Source organism: Pongo pygmaeus, chromosome 7, assembly GCF_028885625.2.
Source record: "Pongo pygmaeus isolate AG05252 chromosome 7, NHGRI_mPonPyg2-v2.0_pri, whole genome shotgun sequence".
NCBI lineage: Eukaryota > Metazoa > Chordata > Mammalia > Primates > Hominidae > Pongo > Pongo pygmaeus.
The window spans coordinates 92,922,907-92,942,036 of NC_072380.2; the positions used below are offsets into that span (position 1 = coordinate 92,922,907).

A 19,130-nucleotide genomic window follows, 5' to 3' on the forward strand; every position below is an offset into this window, starting at 1 on the left:
ATATTCAAATTCAGGAAATACAGAGAATGCCACAAAGATACTCCTTGAGAAGAGCAACTCCAAGACACATAATTGTCAGATTCACCAAAGCTGAAATGAAGGAAAAAATGTTAAGGGCAGCCAGAGAGAAAGGTCGGGTTACCCACAAAGGGAAGCCCATCAGACTAACAGCTGATCTCTCGGCAGAAACTCTACAAGCCAGAAGAGAGTGGGGGCCAATATTCAACATTGTTAAAGAAAAGAATTTTCAACCCAGAATTTCATATCCAGCCAAACTAAGCTTCATAAGTGAAGGAGAAATAAAATCCTTTACAGACAAGCAAATGCTGAGAGATTTTGTCACCACCAGGCCTGCCCTAAAAGAGCTCCTGAAGGAAGCACTAAACATGGAAAGGAACAACCGGTACCAGCCACTGCAAAAACATGCCAAATTGTAAAGACCATCAAGGCTAGGAAGAAACTGCATCAACTAAGGAGCAAAATAACCAGCTAACGTCACAATGACGGGATCAAATTCACACATAACAATATTAACTTCAAATGTAAATGGGCTAAATGCTCCAATTAAAAGACACAGACTGGCAAATTGGATAAAGAGTCAAGACCCATCAGTGTGCTGTATTCAGGAAACCCATCTCACATGCAGAGACACACATAGGCTCAAAATAAACGGATGGAGGAAGACCTACCAAGCAAATGGAAAACAAAAAAAGGCAGGGGTTGCAATCCTAGTCTGCGATAAAACAGACTTTAAACCAACAAAGATCAAAAGAGACAAAGAAGGCCATTACATAATGGTAAAGGGATCAATTCAACAAGAAGAGCTAACTATCCTAAATATATATGCACCCAATACAGGAGCAGCCAGATTCATAAAGCAAGTCCTTAGAGACCTACAAAGAGACTTAGACTTCCACACAATAATAATGGGAGACTTTAACACCCCACTGTCAACATTAGACAGATCAACGAGACAGAAAGTTAACAAGGATACCCAGGAATTGAACTCAGCTCTGCACCAAGAGGACCTAATAGACATCTACAGAACTCTCCACCCCAAACCAACAGAATATACATTCTTTTCAGCACCACACCACACCTATTCCAAAATTGACCACATAGTTGGAAGTAAAGCACTCCTCAGCAAATGTAAAAGAACAGAAATTATAACAAACTGTCTCTCAGACCACAGTGCAATCGAACTAGAACTCAGGATTAAGAAACTCACTCAAAACCGCTCAACTACATGGAAACTGAACAACCTGCTCCTGAATGACTACTGGGTACATCACGAAATGAAGGCAGAAATAAAAATGTTCTTTGAAACCAACGAGAACAAAGACACAACATACCAGAATCTCTGGGTCACATTCAAAGCAGTGTGTAGAGGGAAATTTATAGCATTAAATGCCCACAAGAGAAAGCAGGAAAGATCTAAAATTGACACCCTAACATCACAATTAAAAGAACTAGAGAAGCAAGAGCAAACACATTCAAAAGCTAGCAGAAGGCAAGAAATAACTAAGATCAGAGCAGAACAGAAAGAAATAGAGACACAAAAAACCCTTCAAAAAATCAATGAATCCAGGACCTGGTTTTTTGAAAAGATCAACAAAATTGATAGACTGCTAGCAAGACTAATAAAGAAGAAAAGAGAGAAGAATCAAATAGACGCAATAAAAAATGATAAAGGGGATATCACCACTGATCCCACAGAAATACAAACTACCATCAGAGAATACTATAAACACCTCTATGCAAATAAACTAGAAAATCTAGAAGAAATGGATAAATTTCTCGACACATACACCCTCCCAAGACTAAACCAGGAAGAAGTTGAATCTCTGAATAGACCAATAACAGGCTCTGAAATTCAGGCAATGATTAATAGCTTACCAACCAAAAAAAGTCCAGGACCACATAGATTCACACCCCAATTCTACCAGAGGTACAAGGAGGAGCTGGTACCATTCCTTCTGAAACTATTCCAATCAATAGAAAAAGAGGGAATCCTCCCTAACTCATTTTATGAGGCCAGCATCATCCTGATACCAAAGCCTGGCAGAGACACAGCAAAAAAAGAGAATTTTAGACCAATATCCCTGATGAACATCGACGCAAAAATCCTTAATAAAATACTGGCAAACTGAATCCAGCAGCACATCAAAAAGCTTATCCACCATGATCAAGTGGGCTTCATCCTTGGGATGCAAGGCTGGTTCAACATACACAAATCAATAGACGTAATCCAGCATATAAACAGAACCAAAGACAAAAACCACATGATTATCTCAATAGATGCAGAAAAAGCCTTTGACAAAATTCAACAATGCTTTATGATAAAAACTCTCAATAAATTAGGTATTGATGGGACATATCTCAAAATAATGAGAGCTATCTATGACAAACCCACAGCCAATATCATACTGAATGGGCAAAAGCTGGAATCATTCCCTTTGAAAACCAGCACAAGACAGGGATGCCCTCTCTCACCACTCCTATTCAACATAGTGTTGGAAGTTCTGGCCAGGGCAATCAGGCAAGAGAAGGAAATAAATGGTATTCAATTAGGAAAAGAGGAAGTCAAATTGTCCCTGTTTGCAGATGACATGATTGTATATCTAGAAAACCCCATCGTCTCAGCCCCAAATCTCCTTAAGCTGATAAGCAACTTCAGCAAAGTCTCAGGATACAAAATCAATGTGCAAAAATCACAAGCATTCTTATACACCAATAACAGACAAACAGAGAGCCAAATCATGAGTGAACTCCCATTCACAATTGCTTCAAAGAGAATAAAATACCTAGGAATCCAACTTACAAGGGATGTGAAGGACCTCTTCAAGGAGAACTACAAACCACTGCTTAATGAAATAAAAGAGGATACAAACAAATGGAAGAACATTCCATGCTCATGGATAGGAAGAATCAATATCATGAAAATGGCCATACTGCCCAAGGTAATTTATAGATTCAATGCCATCCCCATCAAGCTACCAACGACTTTTTTCACAGAATTGGAAAAAACTACTTTAAAGTTCATATGGAACCAAAAAAGAGCCCGCATTGCCAAGTCAATCCTAAGCCAAGAACAAAGCTGGAGGCATCAAGCTACCTGACTTCAAACTATACTACAAGGCTACAGTAACCAAAATAGCATGGTACTGGTATCAAAACAGAGATATAGACCAATGGAACAGAACAGAGCCCTCAGAAATAAGCCACATATCTACAATTATCTGATCTTTGACAAACCTGAGAAAAACAAGAAATGGGGAAAGGATTCCCTATTTAATAAATGGTGGTGGGAAAACTGGCTAGCCATATGTAGAAAGCTGAAACTGGATCCCTTCCTTATACCTTATACAAAAATTAATTCAAGATGGATTAAAGACTTAAATGTTAGACCTAAAACCATAAAAACCCTAGAAGAAAACCTAGGCATTACCATTCAGGACACAGGCATGGGCAAGGACTTCATGTCTAAAACACCAAAAGCAATGGCAACAAAAGCCAAAACTGACAAATGGGATCTAATTAAACTAAAGAGCTTCTGCACAGCAAAAGAAACTACCATCAGAGTGAACAGGCAACCTACAGAATGAGAGAAAATTTTTGCAATCTACTCATCTGACAGAGGGCTAATATCCAGAATCTACAATGAACTCAAACAAATTTACAAGAAAAAAACAAACCCCATCAAAAAGTGGGCGAAGGGTATGAACAGACACTTCTCAAAAGAAGACATTTATGTGGCCAAAAGACACATGAAAAAATGTTCATCATTATTGGCCATCAGAGAAATGCAAATCAAAACCACAATGAGATACCATCTCACACCAGTTAGAATGGCGATCATAAAAAGTCAGGAAACAACAGGTGCTGGAGAGGATGTAGAGAAATAGGAACACTTTTACACTGTTGGCAGGACAGTAAACTAGTCCAACCATTGTGGAAGTCAGTGTGGCGATTCCTCAAGGGATCTAGAACTAGAAATACCATTTGACCCAGCCATTCCATTACTGGGTATATACCCAAAGGATTATAAATCATGCTGCTATAAAGACACATGCACATGTATGTTTATTGTGGCACTATTCACAATAGCAAAGACTTGGAACCAACCCAAATGTCCAACAGTGACAGACTGGATTAAGAAAATGTGGCACATATACACCATGGAATACTATGCAGCCATAAAAAAGGATGAGTTCATGTCCTCTTTAGGGACATGGGTGAAGCTGGAAACCATCATTCTCAGCAAACTATCGCAAGGACAAAAAACCAAACGCCGCATGTTCTCACTCATAGATGGGAATTGAACAATGAGAACACATGGACACAGGAAGGGGAACATCACACACCAGGGCCTGTTGTGGGGTGGGGGGATGGGGGAGGGATAGCATTAGGAGATATATCTAATGTTAAATTAAGAGTTAATGGGTGCAGCACACCAACATGGCACATGTATACATATGTAACAAACCTGCACGTTGTGCACATGTACCCTAAAACTTAAAGTATAATTTTAAAAAAAAGAACAAAAACAAAATGTATTTGGAAAGTTCCCAGTATAAAAAAAAAAAAGAATTTTAAATTATAGTCTGTAAAAATTGTGACTAATCTCTCCCATGTGTTGAGTATATCTGTGTTACAGGAATCAATCCTAAATAGGGAGGAGCCGCTTTCTCTGACCCCATTATACAGTGCTTAGACACAGTAAAGGCGGCAATGATGGCAGGAAATCTGCAATGTCAGCTACATGCCAGGCACTGTGTGAACGACACAACTCTAAGAGGTAGTACTAGAGTAGAGGATATTACTTTAGAAGGATCACAAATGCCACACATTTGAAGGATCACAAATGGTGTTCACAAATGCCAGAGCCAGGATTTGCAAGTAAGCCTCACACTAGACATGCTGTGCCCTTCTGTAAATATGCAGGAGAAATTTCTTTTCTTATAAGTTTTTATCTCTTAAGAGGGAGGAAAAAAAGGCCTCTGGCTTGGTTTTAAACTCACATAATTCTGAATCTTCCCTCAAGGCATTTAAAAAGAAACCTCAAACCAGCTAAGCATTTGACAAATAAGCACTGCTATTTCAGCTTTGGAGACCCTCCCCAACAGCCTGAAGCCTCCTAGAACTGCTCTTGGATATCAGGTTGACTAGCTTATACTTGCTTTCTTAGGGGCTGTTATAGATCGAGTGTTTGTGTCCCTCAAATTCATATGATGAAGCTCTAATCCCCAGTGTGGTTGTATTTGGACATAGGGCCTTTAAGGAGGTCATAAGGGTGGGGCCCTGACCCAACAGGATTAGTGTCCTTTAAGAAAGGATAGCAGAGGCTGGTGCATTCCTCCATGCTCGCTCTCCCTGGCTTGCCAGTGCCCTGGCATGTGCTCTCTCATTCTCTCTCTCATTCTCTCTCTCTCTCTCTCTCTCTCGACTGTGCATGCACAGTGAGAAGGCAGCCATCTACAAGCAGGAAGGGGTCTTCACCAGAACTGAATTGGTCGACACATTGATTTGGACTTCTAGCCTCTAGAACTGTGAGAAAATAAATTTCTGTTGTTTAAGCTGCCAAGTCTATGGTATTTTATGGCAGCCTTGAGCTGATTAATAAAGGGGCCAACGGCTCTTAGTTTTCTGTCATGAAAAGAGAGAGAAAGAAATGGAGATAATTAGGAGAGAACGCAGGTGATTAGGGAAAAACATGTCAAAGAAAGTTGTAATTAAGGATGTTCTCTTTCCTACCCCTCTCCCCACAGCCTTAGGCTACAAAAGACTGAACTTCCAGTTACATTTGTTAAATATGCAGTTCAGCCTTCTCAGCTACATACCTCCGGGAAGAGGTCTTACCCAGGGAACTTATTAAAGTCCAATGTTCAGGAAATCTAGCATAGGCAAATGAATAAATAAAATCCTGCAACCCTTGGGATTTTTCAGAAAGGGGTTTTTCTCACTTTCTAGGAAGTGTACAAAAGTATCCCTCTTCAATACCACGTCTCAAAGATGTGGGAGAAAAGTGAACTCTAAACAGGGTTGACAACCCCAGGGTATTTATTTTAGAGTACAAGGATAAAGGTATTTTTTTAAAAAGCATTTTATAACATGAATATTTCTCAGTTCTTCAGTTTGGACACAATTGAAGCCATCATTAATACAAATTCATTATAACTTACAACTTTTAGAGCTGTGGTCTGAAAACCCTATTACACCAATTTAGAGGGTAAGAATTCACATGTTTTTAAATTCTACCTGGCTTGCCTGGCACTCCTGGAGCATTCAGGGACAGCTGTTTGCACGCTGTCCGTGGGTGTACAACGGTCCTGCATATGTGTGGGTGGGCTGTTATGAGAGCTAGCCCACTAGGAGAAGGAGGAGGACAGCAGCACCTGCTTGTTTTTTTTAAAGCATGGCCAGAGAGTTTAGCAACGTAAAGAACATTCTTAGTTGTAGCCTTCTTGTCTTTCTAGGGTAAAACAAAAACCTTTGAAAATTCCACCCACCCTTATTTTATCTTTAAATAGGAATGGCAAGCTTGACTGCTAAAATCAGTCTAAAGTCTTTGCTAAAACAGGTTACACAATCAGCACAATTGGGAATTCTCTGGTCAAAGAATAAATTAGAAGCTCTCAGCTGGGCGCAGTGGCTCAAGCCTGTAATCCCAGCACTTTGGGAAGCTGAGGTGGGCAGATTGCTTGAGCTCAGGAGTTCAAGACCAGCCTGGGCAACATGGGAAACCCCCATATCTACTAAAAATACAAAAATTAGCCAGGTGTGATGGTGTGCGTCTGTACTAAAAATACAAAAATTAGCCAGGTGTGATGGTATGCGTCTGTAGTCCCAGCTACTCAGGAGGCTGAAGTGGGGAAGATGAGCCCAGGGAGGTTGAGGCTGCAGTGAGCCGTGATGGCACCACTGCACTCTAGCCTGGGTCATGGACTGAGACCCTGTTTCAAGGAAAAAAAAAAAAAAAAAAAGCTCAGATAGGATTTTAGTGGAAAACCTACTTAATCCAGCTACGGTATGTTTTATATATCGTATATATACTTTCTGTCAAAGCTTTTGTCTAGAATGTCCCAGGTAATCAACACAGAATGAAATGAGGGATTCTGTAAAAAATCAAGGGCACTGAGATGACGGTAGAAATACACAGCGTCCGTAGCAGAGTTTTAACATTCTATTGTTGAAAAACAAATGATATAAGGTATCCTGGCTGGTATCCTAGTGTGTGAGACACAGAACCATGGAGGACATGGAGCTAGTAAAGAGCCCCTCAGAGTGATTTCCCTATACTTCAGAAGATAATTTAGTTAGAAAAGCAAAGGGGAAAAACATTCCAGTTTGCTTGGCCACAGAGGTAGTCTGAAAGAGGTTTGAACTGGGCTGTTGCATCTACATGCTATAGTACCAGATGAGCAACGTGGTGTATGCTTCCCATACACCACTGAAAATTCTTCCCAAGTCAAAGGCAGGAATTAATAGGATGCAGAAAAGATGGTCTCAATAATTCTGTAACTGTGGCTGCCATTTTAGGTTAATACAGAGAGGCTGTCTCAAAAATGATATCAAGAGCCACTCTGGGTCTTTTTATGTCTACCAAAAAAAAAAAAAGTCCCCAAACAGACTGTTAACCCCTGACACCTACATCAGTGGATCAGTGTTCTTGCCAGAAGCAAAACTAATACCAACACGTCTAAGCTGCCCTCTTCTAATGTCTACTAACAAGGTCACTCTTGCAGAGCTACCAGAAGTTACCGCTATTCAATGAAAATACAACTTTAAAAATGACTCCAGACCCATGGTATTGTTTACAAATCACATTCCCAGAGTCTTTTCTGGAAGCCACCATTTCCCAAACTGCTTCCAGCAGTATGCTTTTTATTCTTGGCTATTCCTCTATGGAATTTAATAAATATTCATCAACAGAGCATAGCACAATTCATTCAGCCACTTTCATTTTTATCAGTTCCACAGAAGGCTTTAGACTTTGCTGGAAACCTCTGGGAGATGCCAGTGGTTGACAATAAGAAGCTTTTGTGAGGTCCTTGGGGAGACGGGTGGAGAAGAGAAAATAAGATTAATATCTGTTATCATAAGCCACTTCCTGAATCTTATCAGGAGTTATACACCACTGTGAGCATCAACAGTGTGCATGCATGTGGCTGTTCTGTGATAAACTATAAAAGACCCAATATATTTTTTAAATGAATGGTTAGGAATCAAGTTAATTCACAGTGATTTATCAGACAGGAATCATTTAATATGTCAAATCAATTCTTATGTACTACTTAAGTCTGATTGCATATTTCAGCACTCATTTATTTTCAGATTATCCATCAGCATGGATTATTCAGACTTTGAAATAAAAAATGATTTTAATGTATTTTTTGAGCCTTCAAAATGACATACGTACAGAACAATATTTCCTAATAAATTTTATAGTTACTTATAATGATAAACACCATTTTTTCCATACAAGATCTGAGTTCAGCTATTAATTTTACAGGCTTTTGGAAACATACAAATACACTACCAACACACAAAAAATCTTGATATATTTCCAACAAGTTGTTTATGAACAGTGGAAACTCTCTTATATTTTTCTGAAATGCCAGTCAAAACACCTTTTTGAAGAGAAGTGATATCTGCTGATGAGTTTACAAATATCATTTAAGAAATATAGTACTTCTGGCATTCTGATGTTTGTATTTTTCTTGCATGCCTCTACTATTTGCTCTCTAAATTTAGTCTACATTGGCTTTGACCAGATTTTTGGCTTTTTCGTTTTTCTACTTACTGGAATGCCTGTGAAAGTGACCGGAGGAGATTGCCAGGAAATGCTGAAGCTGCTGCCATTGGGGGTGAACTTGGCCGATCCTGGAATGGTCACAGGGGGTGTGGCCTGTCAAATAAAAAACAGAGAAAGCTGTTATGAAGGAATATTTTCCTTCGGAGCTTTAAGCTCTTATTACCAAAGGAGGACCTCAGAAACAGTCTCAGCTATATTAATAACTTGGACTAATTATCTAATAGGAAAAGATTAAACAAGGTTAAAGGGAGTAGCTAGAAATAAACTTTGTATATATACCTAAGCAAGCTACCTAAGGTATAAAAAGAGATGGTTTTTGACTGTTGATTTCTGAAAAGAAATTTTATTATATGTACATATACCTATTTTAGGATACCTGTGAGGTAGAATTCTTCACTATAAAATTGGGGAATATACCCTGCTATACTGTGAGGGTGGGTGTAAACTAGTACAATGTTCTTGGAAGGTAATTTGACAGTACATATAAAAATTCTTAGCATTCTCCGTGTTAGCTATTCCACTCTAGGCATTCATTCTAAAGAAATGTACGCAAGAATGTTCCTTGCACAACTATATATTATAAAAAACAATTGGGGCTGGGCATGGTGGCTCATGCCTGTAATCCCAGCACTTAGAGTCAGAAGCAGGAGGATCGCTTGAGCCCAGAGTTTGAGACCAGTGAGGGCAACACAGTGAGACTTCGTCTCTACTAAAATTAAAAAAAATTAGCCAGAGGTGGTGGTGTGTATCTGTAGTTCCAGCTACTTTGGAGACGGAGGCAGGAAGATTATGTGAGCCCAGGAGTTCAAGGTTGCAGTGAACTATGATCACGCCACTGCACTCCAGCCTGATAACAGAGTGAAACCTTGTCTCAAAAAAAAAAAAAAAAAAAAAAAAAAAAAAAAAAAAAATGGAAACAACACAAATGCCCAGTAATAGGGAAAAAAGTAAATAAATCATGATATACCTACAGAGTAATTCAAAATGTTGTTAAAATGGCATAAAAACAGAAACATATACCAATGGAGCAAAACAGGGAACCAAGAAATAAGTCCACATATTTACAACCAACTGATTTTTGACCAAGGCGATGAGAACATACACTGGGGAAAGGACATCCTCTTCAATAAATGCTGCTGGGAAAACTGGATATACACATGCAGAAACATGAAACTAGACCCCTAGCTCTTGTCATTTACAAACATCCACTTAAAATGGATTAAAAACTTAAATGTAAGACCCTAAACTATAAAACTACTGGAAGAAAACACAAGAAAAACACTCTAGGACATGGGCCCAGGCAAATATTTTTATGGCTAAGACTTCAAAAGCACAAGAAACAAACAAACAAAATAGACAAATATGACTATATTAAACTAAAAAGCTTCTTCACGGCACAAGAAACAATCAACAGAGTGAACAGCAACCTGTTGAATGTGAGAAAATATCCACAAACTATTCATCTGACAAGAGACTACTATCCAGAATATACAATGAATTCAAACAACTCAATAGCAAAAACCAAATAATTCCATTAAAAAGTGGGCAAAGGACCTGAATAAAAATTTTTCAAAAGCACACACACAAATGACCAATAGGTACATGAAAAAATGCTCAGCGTCACTAATATCAGAAAAATGTGTATCCAAACCACAATGAGGTATCATCTCACCCTCAATCAATAGTTAGATTGGCTATTATTAAAAAGACGAAAAATAACAGATGCTGGTGAGGAAGCAGAGAAAAGGGATCTTTTATATTCTGTTGGTGAGAATGTAAATTAATACACCTATTGTAGAAAACAGTATGGAGATTTCTCAAAATCTAAAAACAGAACTACCATATAATCCAGCAATCCCACTACTGGGTATTTATCTAAAGGAAAGGAAATCAGCCTATCAAAGGGATACCTGCACTGTCATGTTTATTGCAGCACTATTCACAATAGCAAAGATAATATGGAATCAACCTAAGCGTCCATCAACAGATGAAGTGTCAAAATGTGGTAAGAACACAATGGAATACTATTCAGCCATTAAAAAGAATGATATCCTGTCATTTGCAGCCATATGAATGGAACTAGAGGTCACTATGTAAGTGAAATAAGCTAGGCACATGAAGATAAACATCACATGTTCTCATTCATATGTGGGAAATACAGTAATTGATGTCATGGAGGTAGAGAATAAAATGATAGTTACGGGAGGTAGGGAAGGGTGTGATGGGACAAGGTAGGGAGAGATGTTGGTTAGTAGGTACAAACATACAGTTAGATAGAAAGAATGAGTACTAATGTTTGATAGCAGAGTAGGATGGCTATAGCTAACAACAATGTATTTTATATTTCAAAATAGCTAGAAGAGAGGACTGGAAATGTTCCCAACACACAGAAATGATCAATATACAAGGTGATTAATATTCAAAATACCCTGACTTGATTATTACACATCCTATGCATATAACAAAATGTTATGTGTACCCCACAAATACGTATAAATATTAGGCATCAATTTTTAAAATACTGTTGTTGAAGAAGATTCATTGGCATGGGAAAATGTTCATCATATATTAAATAGAAAAAATAAAATACAGTAAAAACAGTTCTGCAACAGATCCCTTTTAAAAACTGCATATATATAAACACAGAACAAAGTCTTGAAGTACATACAAAAAATATTAACTAAGGTTTGGAATTAGGGATGAATTTTCTTTCTTTACTGTGTTTAATATTTTCTATGCTGAACATTTATAATTTCTATAAACAGAAAAGTCTCAATATTTCTAAGTTTATGCTTTGGGAAGGACCTTGTAGATCAACTAGTGTGTGTTCCAACTCTCTCATTATATAGATGAGCAAAATGATTTAACTAAGTTAGTACCCAGGATTTCTGACCCAAGTGAAACAGTGATAAATGAAGATGAATGAATTATTCGTTTTGACCAACATAATAAGAGTCAGGAATGAAATTTATTACACTAACTAATTCAAATATTAGCTCTATTCAATTACTCTTGAGTTTAAGTCTGCTAAATAAGTGGCTAAATTTTTCCTCTATAGGTGTAATTTTCTAATTACAAATATATTTGCTAGTGGCAGTGGCTTTGTACTTGGTACCACTGGAAAGCATTCTGGCAATACATAGTAAGAGCCATAAACTGTTCACTCATTTTACATCCTCAGACTCAATAATTATTCTTCTGAGAATTTAAACAAAAAATAAAACACAGCAGGCACAGAGATGTTTACAGTGGAGTTATTAATGATGACGAAAAAACAGGATAGATTAAAAAGTAAATACCTAACAATAAGAATGATTGAAACAATTTGGTGTTTCAATTTAATTGGATATTATTTAGTTACATGGACAGTTTTTATAAAACAAGGGTGGGAGAACATAATTACAAGTATGTAAAGGAGATTTTAAAAAGCTGAATAAGGTAGTTGCGAATTATGGGAAAAATATTTTCTTAAAATTTGAATGTATTAACATTGTATAAAAACAAATTAACATTTAAAAGAGTTAATGGCCAGGCATGGTGGTTCAAGCCTATAATCCTAGCATGTTGGGAGGCCAACGTGGGAGGACTGCTTGAGGACAGGAGTTCGAGACCAGCCTGGGCAATGTAGTGAGAGCTCGTCTCTACAAAAAATTTAAAAAATTAGCTGGATGTGGTAGTGCACACCTGTAGTCCCAGCTGCTTGGGAAGCTGAGGCAGGAGGATTGCTTGAGCCCAGGAGTTCGAGGCTGCAGTGAACTGCACTCCAGCCTGAGAGAAAGATTGAGACCCTGTCTCAAAAAAAAAAAAAGTAACTTCTGGCAGGAAAAAAAGGAGTTCTACCCATGTCCTAAATTTGCAGGATTTGTCCCTAAGGTCTTGTCAGACTTTAGCATGACTCAGGATTCCCTGGAGGGCCTGTTAAAACAGAATGAAGGGTTGGTGGGGGGCACAGAGGAGGGTGTGGAAGAGGGGTGGTCCCAAGAATTTACATTTCTAACAAGTTCCCAGGTGATGCTGGCACTGTTGATTTGGGGAACATTGAGAACCACTACTCTAATCTGAAATGCTTAATTATCCATTTAGAAGGCAGGGCATGAAGTCCCAGATTTGGAGTGTGATTCTGCCACCATGCCAAAGCTTTCCAATGCTTACCTTTTATTTTATTTATTTATTTTTTTGAGACAGGGTCTTACTCTGTCACCCAGGCTGGAGTGCAGTGCCATGATCACAGCTCACTGCAGCCTCAAACTCCCTGGGCTCAGGTGATCCTCTCACACCTCAGCCTCCCAAGTAGCTGGGACTACAGGCACGCACCACCATGCCTGGCTAATTTTTGTATTTTTTGTAGATACGGGGTCTCACCATGTTGCCCAGGCTGGTCTCGAACTCCTGAGTTCAAGCAATCCACTTGCCTCAGCCTCCCAAAGTTCTGGGATTACAGGTGTGAGCCATTGTGCCCGGCCTTATATATTTTTTAAATAGATACTTACGTAATGTGCCAGGCACCATTTTGAGGGCTTTGCAACATTAGGGAATTTTTTTTTTTTTTTTTTGAGACAGAGTCTCGCTCTGTCGCCAGGCTGGAGTACAGTGGTGCGATCTTGGCTCACTGCAACCTCCGTCTCTCGGGTTCAAACAATTCTCCCGCCTCAGCCTTCCGAGCAGCTGGGACTACAGGCGCACGCCACCATGCCCAGATAACATTAGGGATTTTTTTGTTTGTTTGTTTTTTGAGATGGAGTTTTGCTCTTGTTGCCCAGGCTGGAGTGCAATGGTGCGATCTCGGCTCACCGCAACCTCTGCCTCCTGGGTTCAAGTGATTCTCCCGCCTCAGCCTCCTCAGTAGCTGGGATTACAGGCATGTGCCACCACACCCAGCTAATTTTGTATTTTTAGTAGAGATGGGGTTTCACCATGTTGGTCAGGCTGGTCTCGAACTCCCGACCTCAGGTGATCCGCCCGCCTTGGCCTCCCAAAGTGTTTGGGATTACAAGCGTGAGCCACTGTGCCCAAGGGATTTTTATCATCATAACAATCTCTACGGGATCGAATCCACAGGCAGCATTGGGCAATCTGAGACTAGACCATATAGGACCCTGTGTGAGATCTTAGGCTTTAAAGGGAGAAAAAAACAAAGCTACTGGGCTGCCGTGTGTGATGCTGTTTTTCCACCGAGTTGTCTTTTACTTATAGGCCAGATGGCCCCTGGTTTTGGTCAAGGTCAAAGTGATTGCTCTCACAGTCCCCTGCAACTCACCTGGTACGCATGGTCAGTGTGCACGAGGTAGAGGGTGGTGGGAGCTGAGCGGCTCAAGGGCGTCATCAACTTAGTCTCCGTTTTGGCACAAGGAGTTTCTGTTCGGCTTGAATCTGGGATGGGGAAAGTAGGAGGTGAAACCAGGGACTGGGAAGGTGAGACCGGGGCCAGGCTGCTCAGCCCGTCTGCCACTGAGTCTGTGTTGAGCTTGATCTCAGTGTAGTAAAAGTCCTCTTCTCCATCACTGTAGTCAGAGTCTCCAACGCGCCTAATGAAAAAGAGAGCAAAACAATCATACTAAGCCAATCTGTTTTCTTGCCCTGAAATCTTGCACATGCATTTCCCCTCTGTCTGGAATGCTTTTCCTCCCTCTTGTTTGCCTTGCAAACTCTTCCTTATCCTGCAGCACTCAGTTCAACTGTCCACTTCCAGGGAACCCTTCCTTGATGTCTTAAAGCAATTTATTAATTCATTCACTCATTCAATCAATTATTCAACAATGATTTATTGAGAATCTAGTATGTTCAGGCACTGTTCCAGGGTCTCCTGATAACACAGTGAATAAAATATAGACTCCGCCCTGATGGAACTTATAGTGGGAACTTACAGGCAGACAAGAAACCCCTAAAGAAATAGATAATTATTAAGTGGAAGCTAAATAATGTGTATACATGGACACAGAAAGTGAAATAATAGACATTAGAAACTTCGAAATGGGGAGGGTGGGAGGGAGGTGAGGGATGAGAAATGACTTAAGGGGTATCACGTTCACTATTTGGATGCTGGCTACACTAAAAGCCCAGGCTTTATCACTGTGCAACACAGCCATGTAACAAAACTGCACTTGTACCCCCCCCATTCAATCTCTGAAAACAGAGATTAAAAAAATTAAAAAATAATTTAGAAAATAGGTATTTAATATATTAGGTGTTACTAAGTCCCAGAAAGAAAAATTCAGCAGCATAACAGTGTTGTTAAGCAGGATTAGTGATGGGGGCACTATTTTAAAGAGAGTGGCCAGAGGAAGCCTCTCTGAGGAGGTGACGTTTGAGTAGAGACCTGCCTGGAGGAAGTGAGGGAGACACCATGCTGGCACCCGCAGTGAGAACACACCAGGGAGAAGTGACACACAGCTCTCAAGTGGGCGGGCCTGGCAGAGAGGCCAGAGGCTGGAGCTTGGGACCCCAGGGAGTGATGGGAGGAGTGAGAACAGGGCAGAGGCAAGGTCATCCAGGGCCTGTAGCCCACGGCGATGGCTTTGGCTTGCATTTTGAATGTGGTGGAAGCCACTGGGGGTTTTCAGAACTCTAACTTAATTTTAAAAGGATCACTCTGGATACTGTCTGGGAAATAGAGGACGGGAAGACAAAAGCAAAAGCAGAGGCCACGAAGGAGCTGTTGTCAGCAATATTCCAGATGAGCAGGGCAGGCGAGCAGTGCAAGGGCTGAGACGTTAAGTCCTGGGTGTATTCTCAAGGTTGGCAGTTAGGACTTCACTCCTAACTGTTAGTGCTCTGTGCTCCCTCTGAAGTGTGTTTACTCATCCGTTTAGTTAATCACTGGATACCTGTCTGTATTTTGTTAAACCTCTTTGTCGCCTCACTATGACTGATTCTCTAGGGATGTGTTTTGTTCATCATGTGTCACTCCACACATACCGGTGTATTTGGCAGAGGGTAGGTACCTAGCAAATGTTGCCTGAATGAGTGAGTGAATGAATGGAGCTGAGGTTGTTGTAGCACAGTGATTAAGAGAATGGATTCTGAGGTTAGACTTCCTAGGTTCGAACCCTGACTCCTACACATTCTAGTTGTGTGCATGATTTTGGTGGCCTACATATAGCCCCCGTTCCTCCGTTTCTCCACTTATAAAATGGGGATCATTAATTATAGTACCAGATTATTGTGATGATTAAGCTAATAAATATAGGGTGCTTAGAAGCAGATCTGACACAATATAAACACTATGTAAAATGCTTATTAAATAAAAACAAAGATGATGTTAGAAGGTCTCAATTTTCACCATCACCATCACCAGGAAAAGTAGCTTCTTAGGTGTTTTCAAAGTTCCTCTCCCTGAAACATAGAACATTGTACTTTTCCACAGGAAGTTTTGAGTAAAATAAAATAACTCTCTATAATGTCAGAAAATGTTTATTAGATGATTTGTGAGTTTGTAGAGAAGTGGTGCTTCTCTTCTCTAGAAACCTGGCTTTGGGGATGGCTGGGCAGAGGCCACGGGTGTCCCCTCACTGCAGCAGCAGCAGCAGCAGCAGCAGATCCCTAACTCAGAACATACCTTTTCCCCACTAATGAGCCCTGCATAGACTCTAACATAAAAACCCATGCCTCACCTCTTCACAGGCCTGTCTGTTTGTTCAAATCAGTGGCTTGTCCCAGCCTAGCTCCATTTCCCCTGAGCTCCCAGGCTGAGGCGCCTGGGGAGGTGTCTTTGCACCGTATCAGGTCTGGCAGGACTTGGCCTTGTGACCAGCATACCATTAAAGACCCCAGAGAGTGGGAAGAAGAACGAGCATCTGTTCTATTCCTGTCCCCACTTCCTTTCCAGTTAAAGGCAGGTTGAGTTGCTGCTGGCTGCCAAGTGCTACTAATACACACGCAGGCCTGGGGGACATTGTGTGTCCCACGTGGGGTTAAATCAGGACCAGCCCCTGGTGTACAAGAATGGAGTGAGATTGAAAAGTGTGTGCTTTTTATACAGGCATGGTGTGTACTGCAGATACATCAGGGGTGAGGGCATATTTTCTTCTGGCTTTGACATGTTTCCCTCCTCATCCCCTCACCAGCTAATACTCACTAAAAATGCCCCATCATCCTACAGCCATGTAATTGAGTTCATGGATAAAGGCAAAGGTATGTTCCCTCTCCCAGTGCATGAGAGAGCACAGGCCCCGGGCTTCATAAGCATAGATTAGCCTCAGAGTCCTGCTAACCCAGGCCCATTCCTGTGCAGTGCCTGGCAGGGCTATGAACCATAATTCACCAAGGAAATTCTAAAAGCACATCAGGAAAAAGGGGATCCTAGGAAAGCAAAGTGGTTGCATTTTAGATTCCACCCACTGTGAGAGCACCCCAGGAACTCACAGGACTAACATGTGATACCAATTCCAGGGTCTACAAATACACATAAACAGCATATGCTTCTGATGGGACTGAATAGGACTCAATTTTCTGGGCAGACAGACTTTAAAACAAATACCCTACCTCCTGGCTCTAGCTTTGGGAAGTTCTTTCTAAACCTTTAAAAAAACTGAGCTGCTTACATTGTGAATTGTCTTGACAATGAGATTTCAGGGGAGACACTGCAGGATTTCCTTCCCTGAAGGCTTGAGGAGCAGAAGGAGGGTGTTCTTCCCTGAGGTATTTCAATTGGTATTTCTTACACATAAGGTAGACTCTGGCCAGGGAAGCCTTACCAGGCCATATCTCCAGTGCTCTACAGGCCATATGCTCTGGAAGGCTCTGGTGTGTCCCCAAACATCAGCCTGGTTGATTAGAGAGCTAGATCCCTGTTTCTCTCCATGGTCACTATGGAGCCACCCTCATAGATTAGCAACATCACCTTAGAAGCTATTTTCACTTTCTGCCTGTATCACTTGTTGGGCATGAAGCATTTTCTATATGTATCCCTTGCTGGGTAAAGTGACTGCTGTATTTATTTTTCTGCACTTATCTTGTGGAAAGGACTCCTCTGTGTCCAAGCACACAGGAGCCTGGCTGTGCATTTGTGTTTGCCTTATGAACACTGGTTCTGACTTACAGCCTCTCAAGGTCCCTTCTCAGATCCCTGGGCAAGATAGACTCAGGGCAAAAAGCACAAGACTGATGGAATACCACTGCCCCCCTGAGGTGACCTGTAACTGCTATGGCTCCTAAACTTCATTTTATCTTTCCTTTAGAAGGTTGTTATATAATATGAGGAAAAGTATAGATTTTACAAATAAACGGCTTATTTGAGCAACAGAAAGTGATCTCATAAGAACAGCAACAGCAGCGTCGATTGGTGTGGTGATTCTTGAACCCTTTTTAGGCTATATATGCCTGTGAGGCTTAAAGTCATGAATACTCTCCACTGGAAAATAAATGTACATTTCATTCCACAGGTAATTTCAGTGGGTTCAAGGATCCCTTGAAGTCCAATCACAGACTCCAGGTTACTCTAGTGTTTTGTACTTTAAAGTCTCTCTCACATACATTTTATCTTTGGCACTCACACTTGACCCTGAAGAGCTGACATTATTAAAAATTTCCATAGGGAACTGGGGCTCAGGGCAGCAACTTGCCTAAAGTGACTCAGTAAGTGAACTAATGAGGCTCTAGGATGTAACATCCTTGTTCTTTCCACTGTGCCATATTGGCTTAGATGATCTGCGGTGGCCATCTCTCTAGAGATTAGGAAGACCAAGCCAGCCCAGTGTCCAGAACCTTTAAGGCACAGTGTGGTGTGCAATTTCTGAGTGCGGGTGGCCCTAGACTGAGCAGATGGGGGCTACATCCCTGAAGAAAGGGCTGCCTTACCCCAGATGGATGGTCCGGATGTGTTTCTGGATACCTGCTGCAGTGCTCAGCACCTTCCCACAGTTTTTCCAGAGGCATTTGAACATCACCTTCATGGAATTCTGTAAAGGGGAGAGAGTGATATTAAAATGGAAACTACTTTCTAACAACATTTTCTTTCTGTCATCCCAACATATTTTTTTCCTTCATTAGAAAAGTAACAGCATCCCCAGCCTCTTGACTATAACTCAGCACACTACTGTAGGCACCCCTAGGTTTGTGATTATCTTGGTGAACTCAGTTATTTCCTCATATCCTTCAAGAGAAATGGGCTCTGCTGGAATATTTCAGATCTTGTTCATGAAGGCAGTCACAGGGCCATTCGGGCTGTGTAAACAGTGGATAACATTCACTGAGCACTTACTATGTGCCAGGTGCTGTCTTAAGTGTTTATCTCCTTTAATCCTAAAAGACAGATACTAATATTAATCTCCATTTTACAGATGCATAGAAAGCTCCAGTAAAAAGTGTCCAGTCAATG

The 19,130-nt window shown here is 40.7% G+C and overlaps 1 protein-coding gene across 2 annotated transcripts in view; it reads right to left on the reverse strand.

The window, feature by feature from the left end:
- Window positions 1–19,130, reverse strand: part of ZNF704 (zinc finger protein 704) — a 251,392-nt gene that overhangs the window by 21,537 nt on the left and 210,725 nt on the right. For both annotated transcript variants that reach the window (XR_010127248.1, XM_054498297.2), the window contains exons 5-7: window positions 18,611–18,711; window positions 14,073–14,340; window positions 8,804–8,908 (exon numbers count right to left, since the gene is read on the reverse strand). Coding sequence is in view for 1 of the 2 variants with exons in the window: in XM_054498297.2 (XP_054354272.1) it covers window positions 8,804–8,908; window positions 14,073–14,340; window positions 18,611–18,711 (474 nt within the window). In the remaining variant the exon portion in view is untranslated. The remainder of the gene's footprint in view (window positions 1–8,803; window positions 8,909–14,072; window positions 14,341–18,610; window positions 18,712–19,130) is intronic.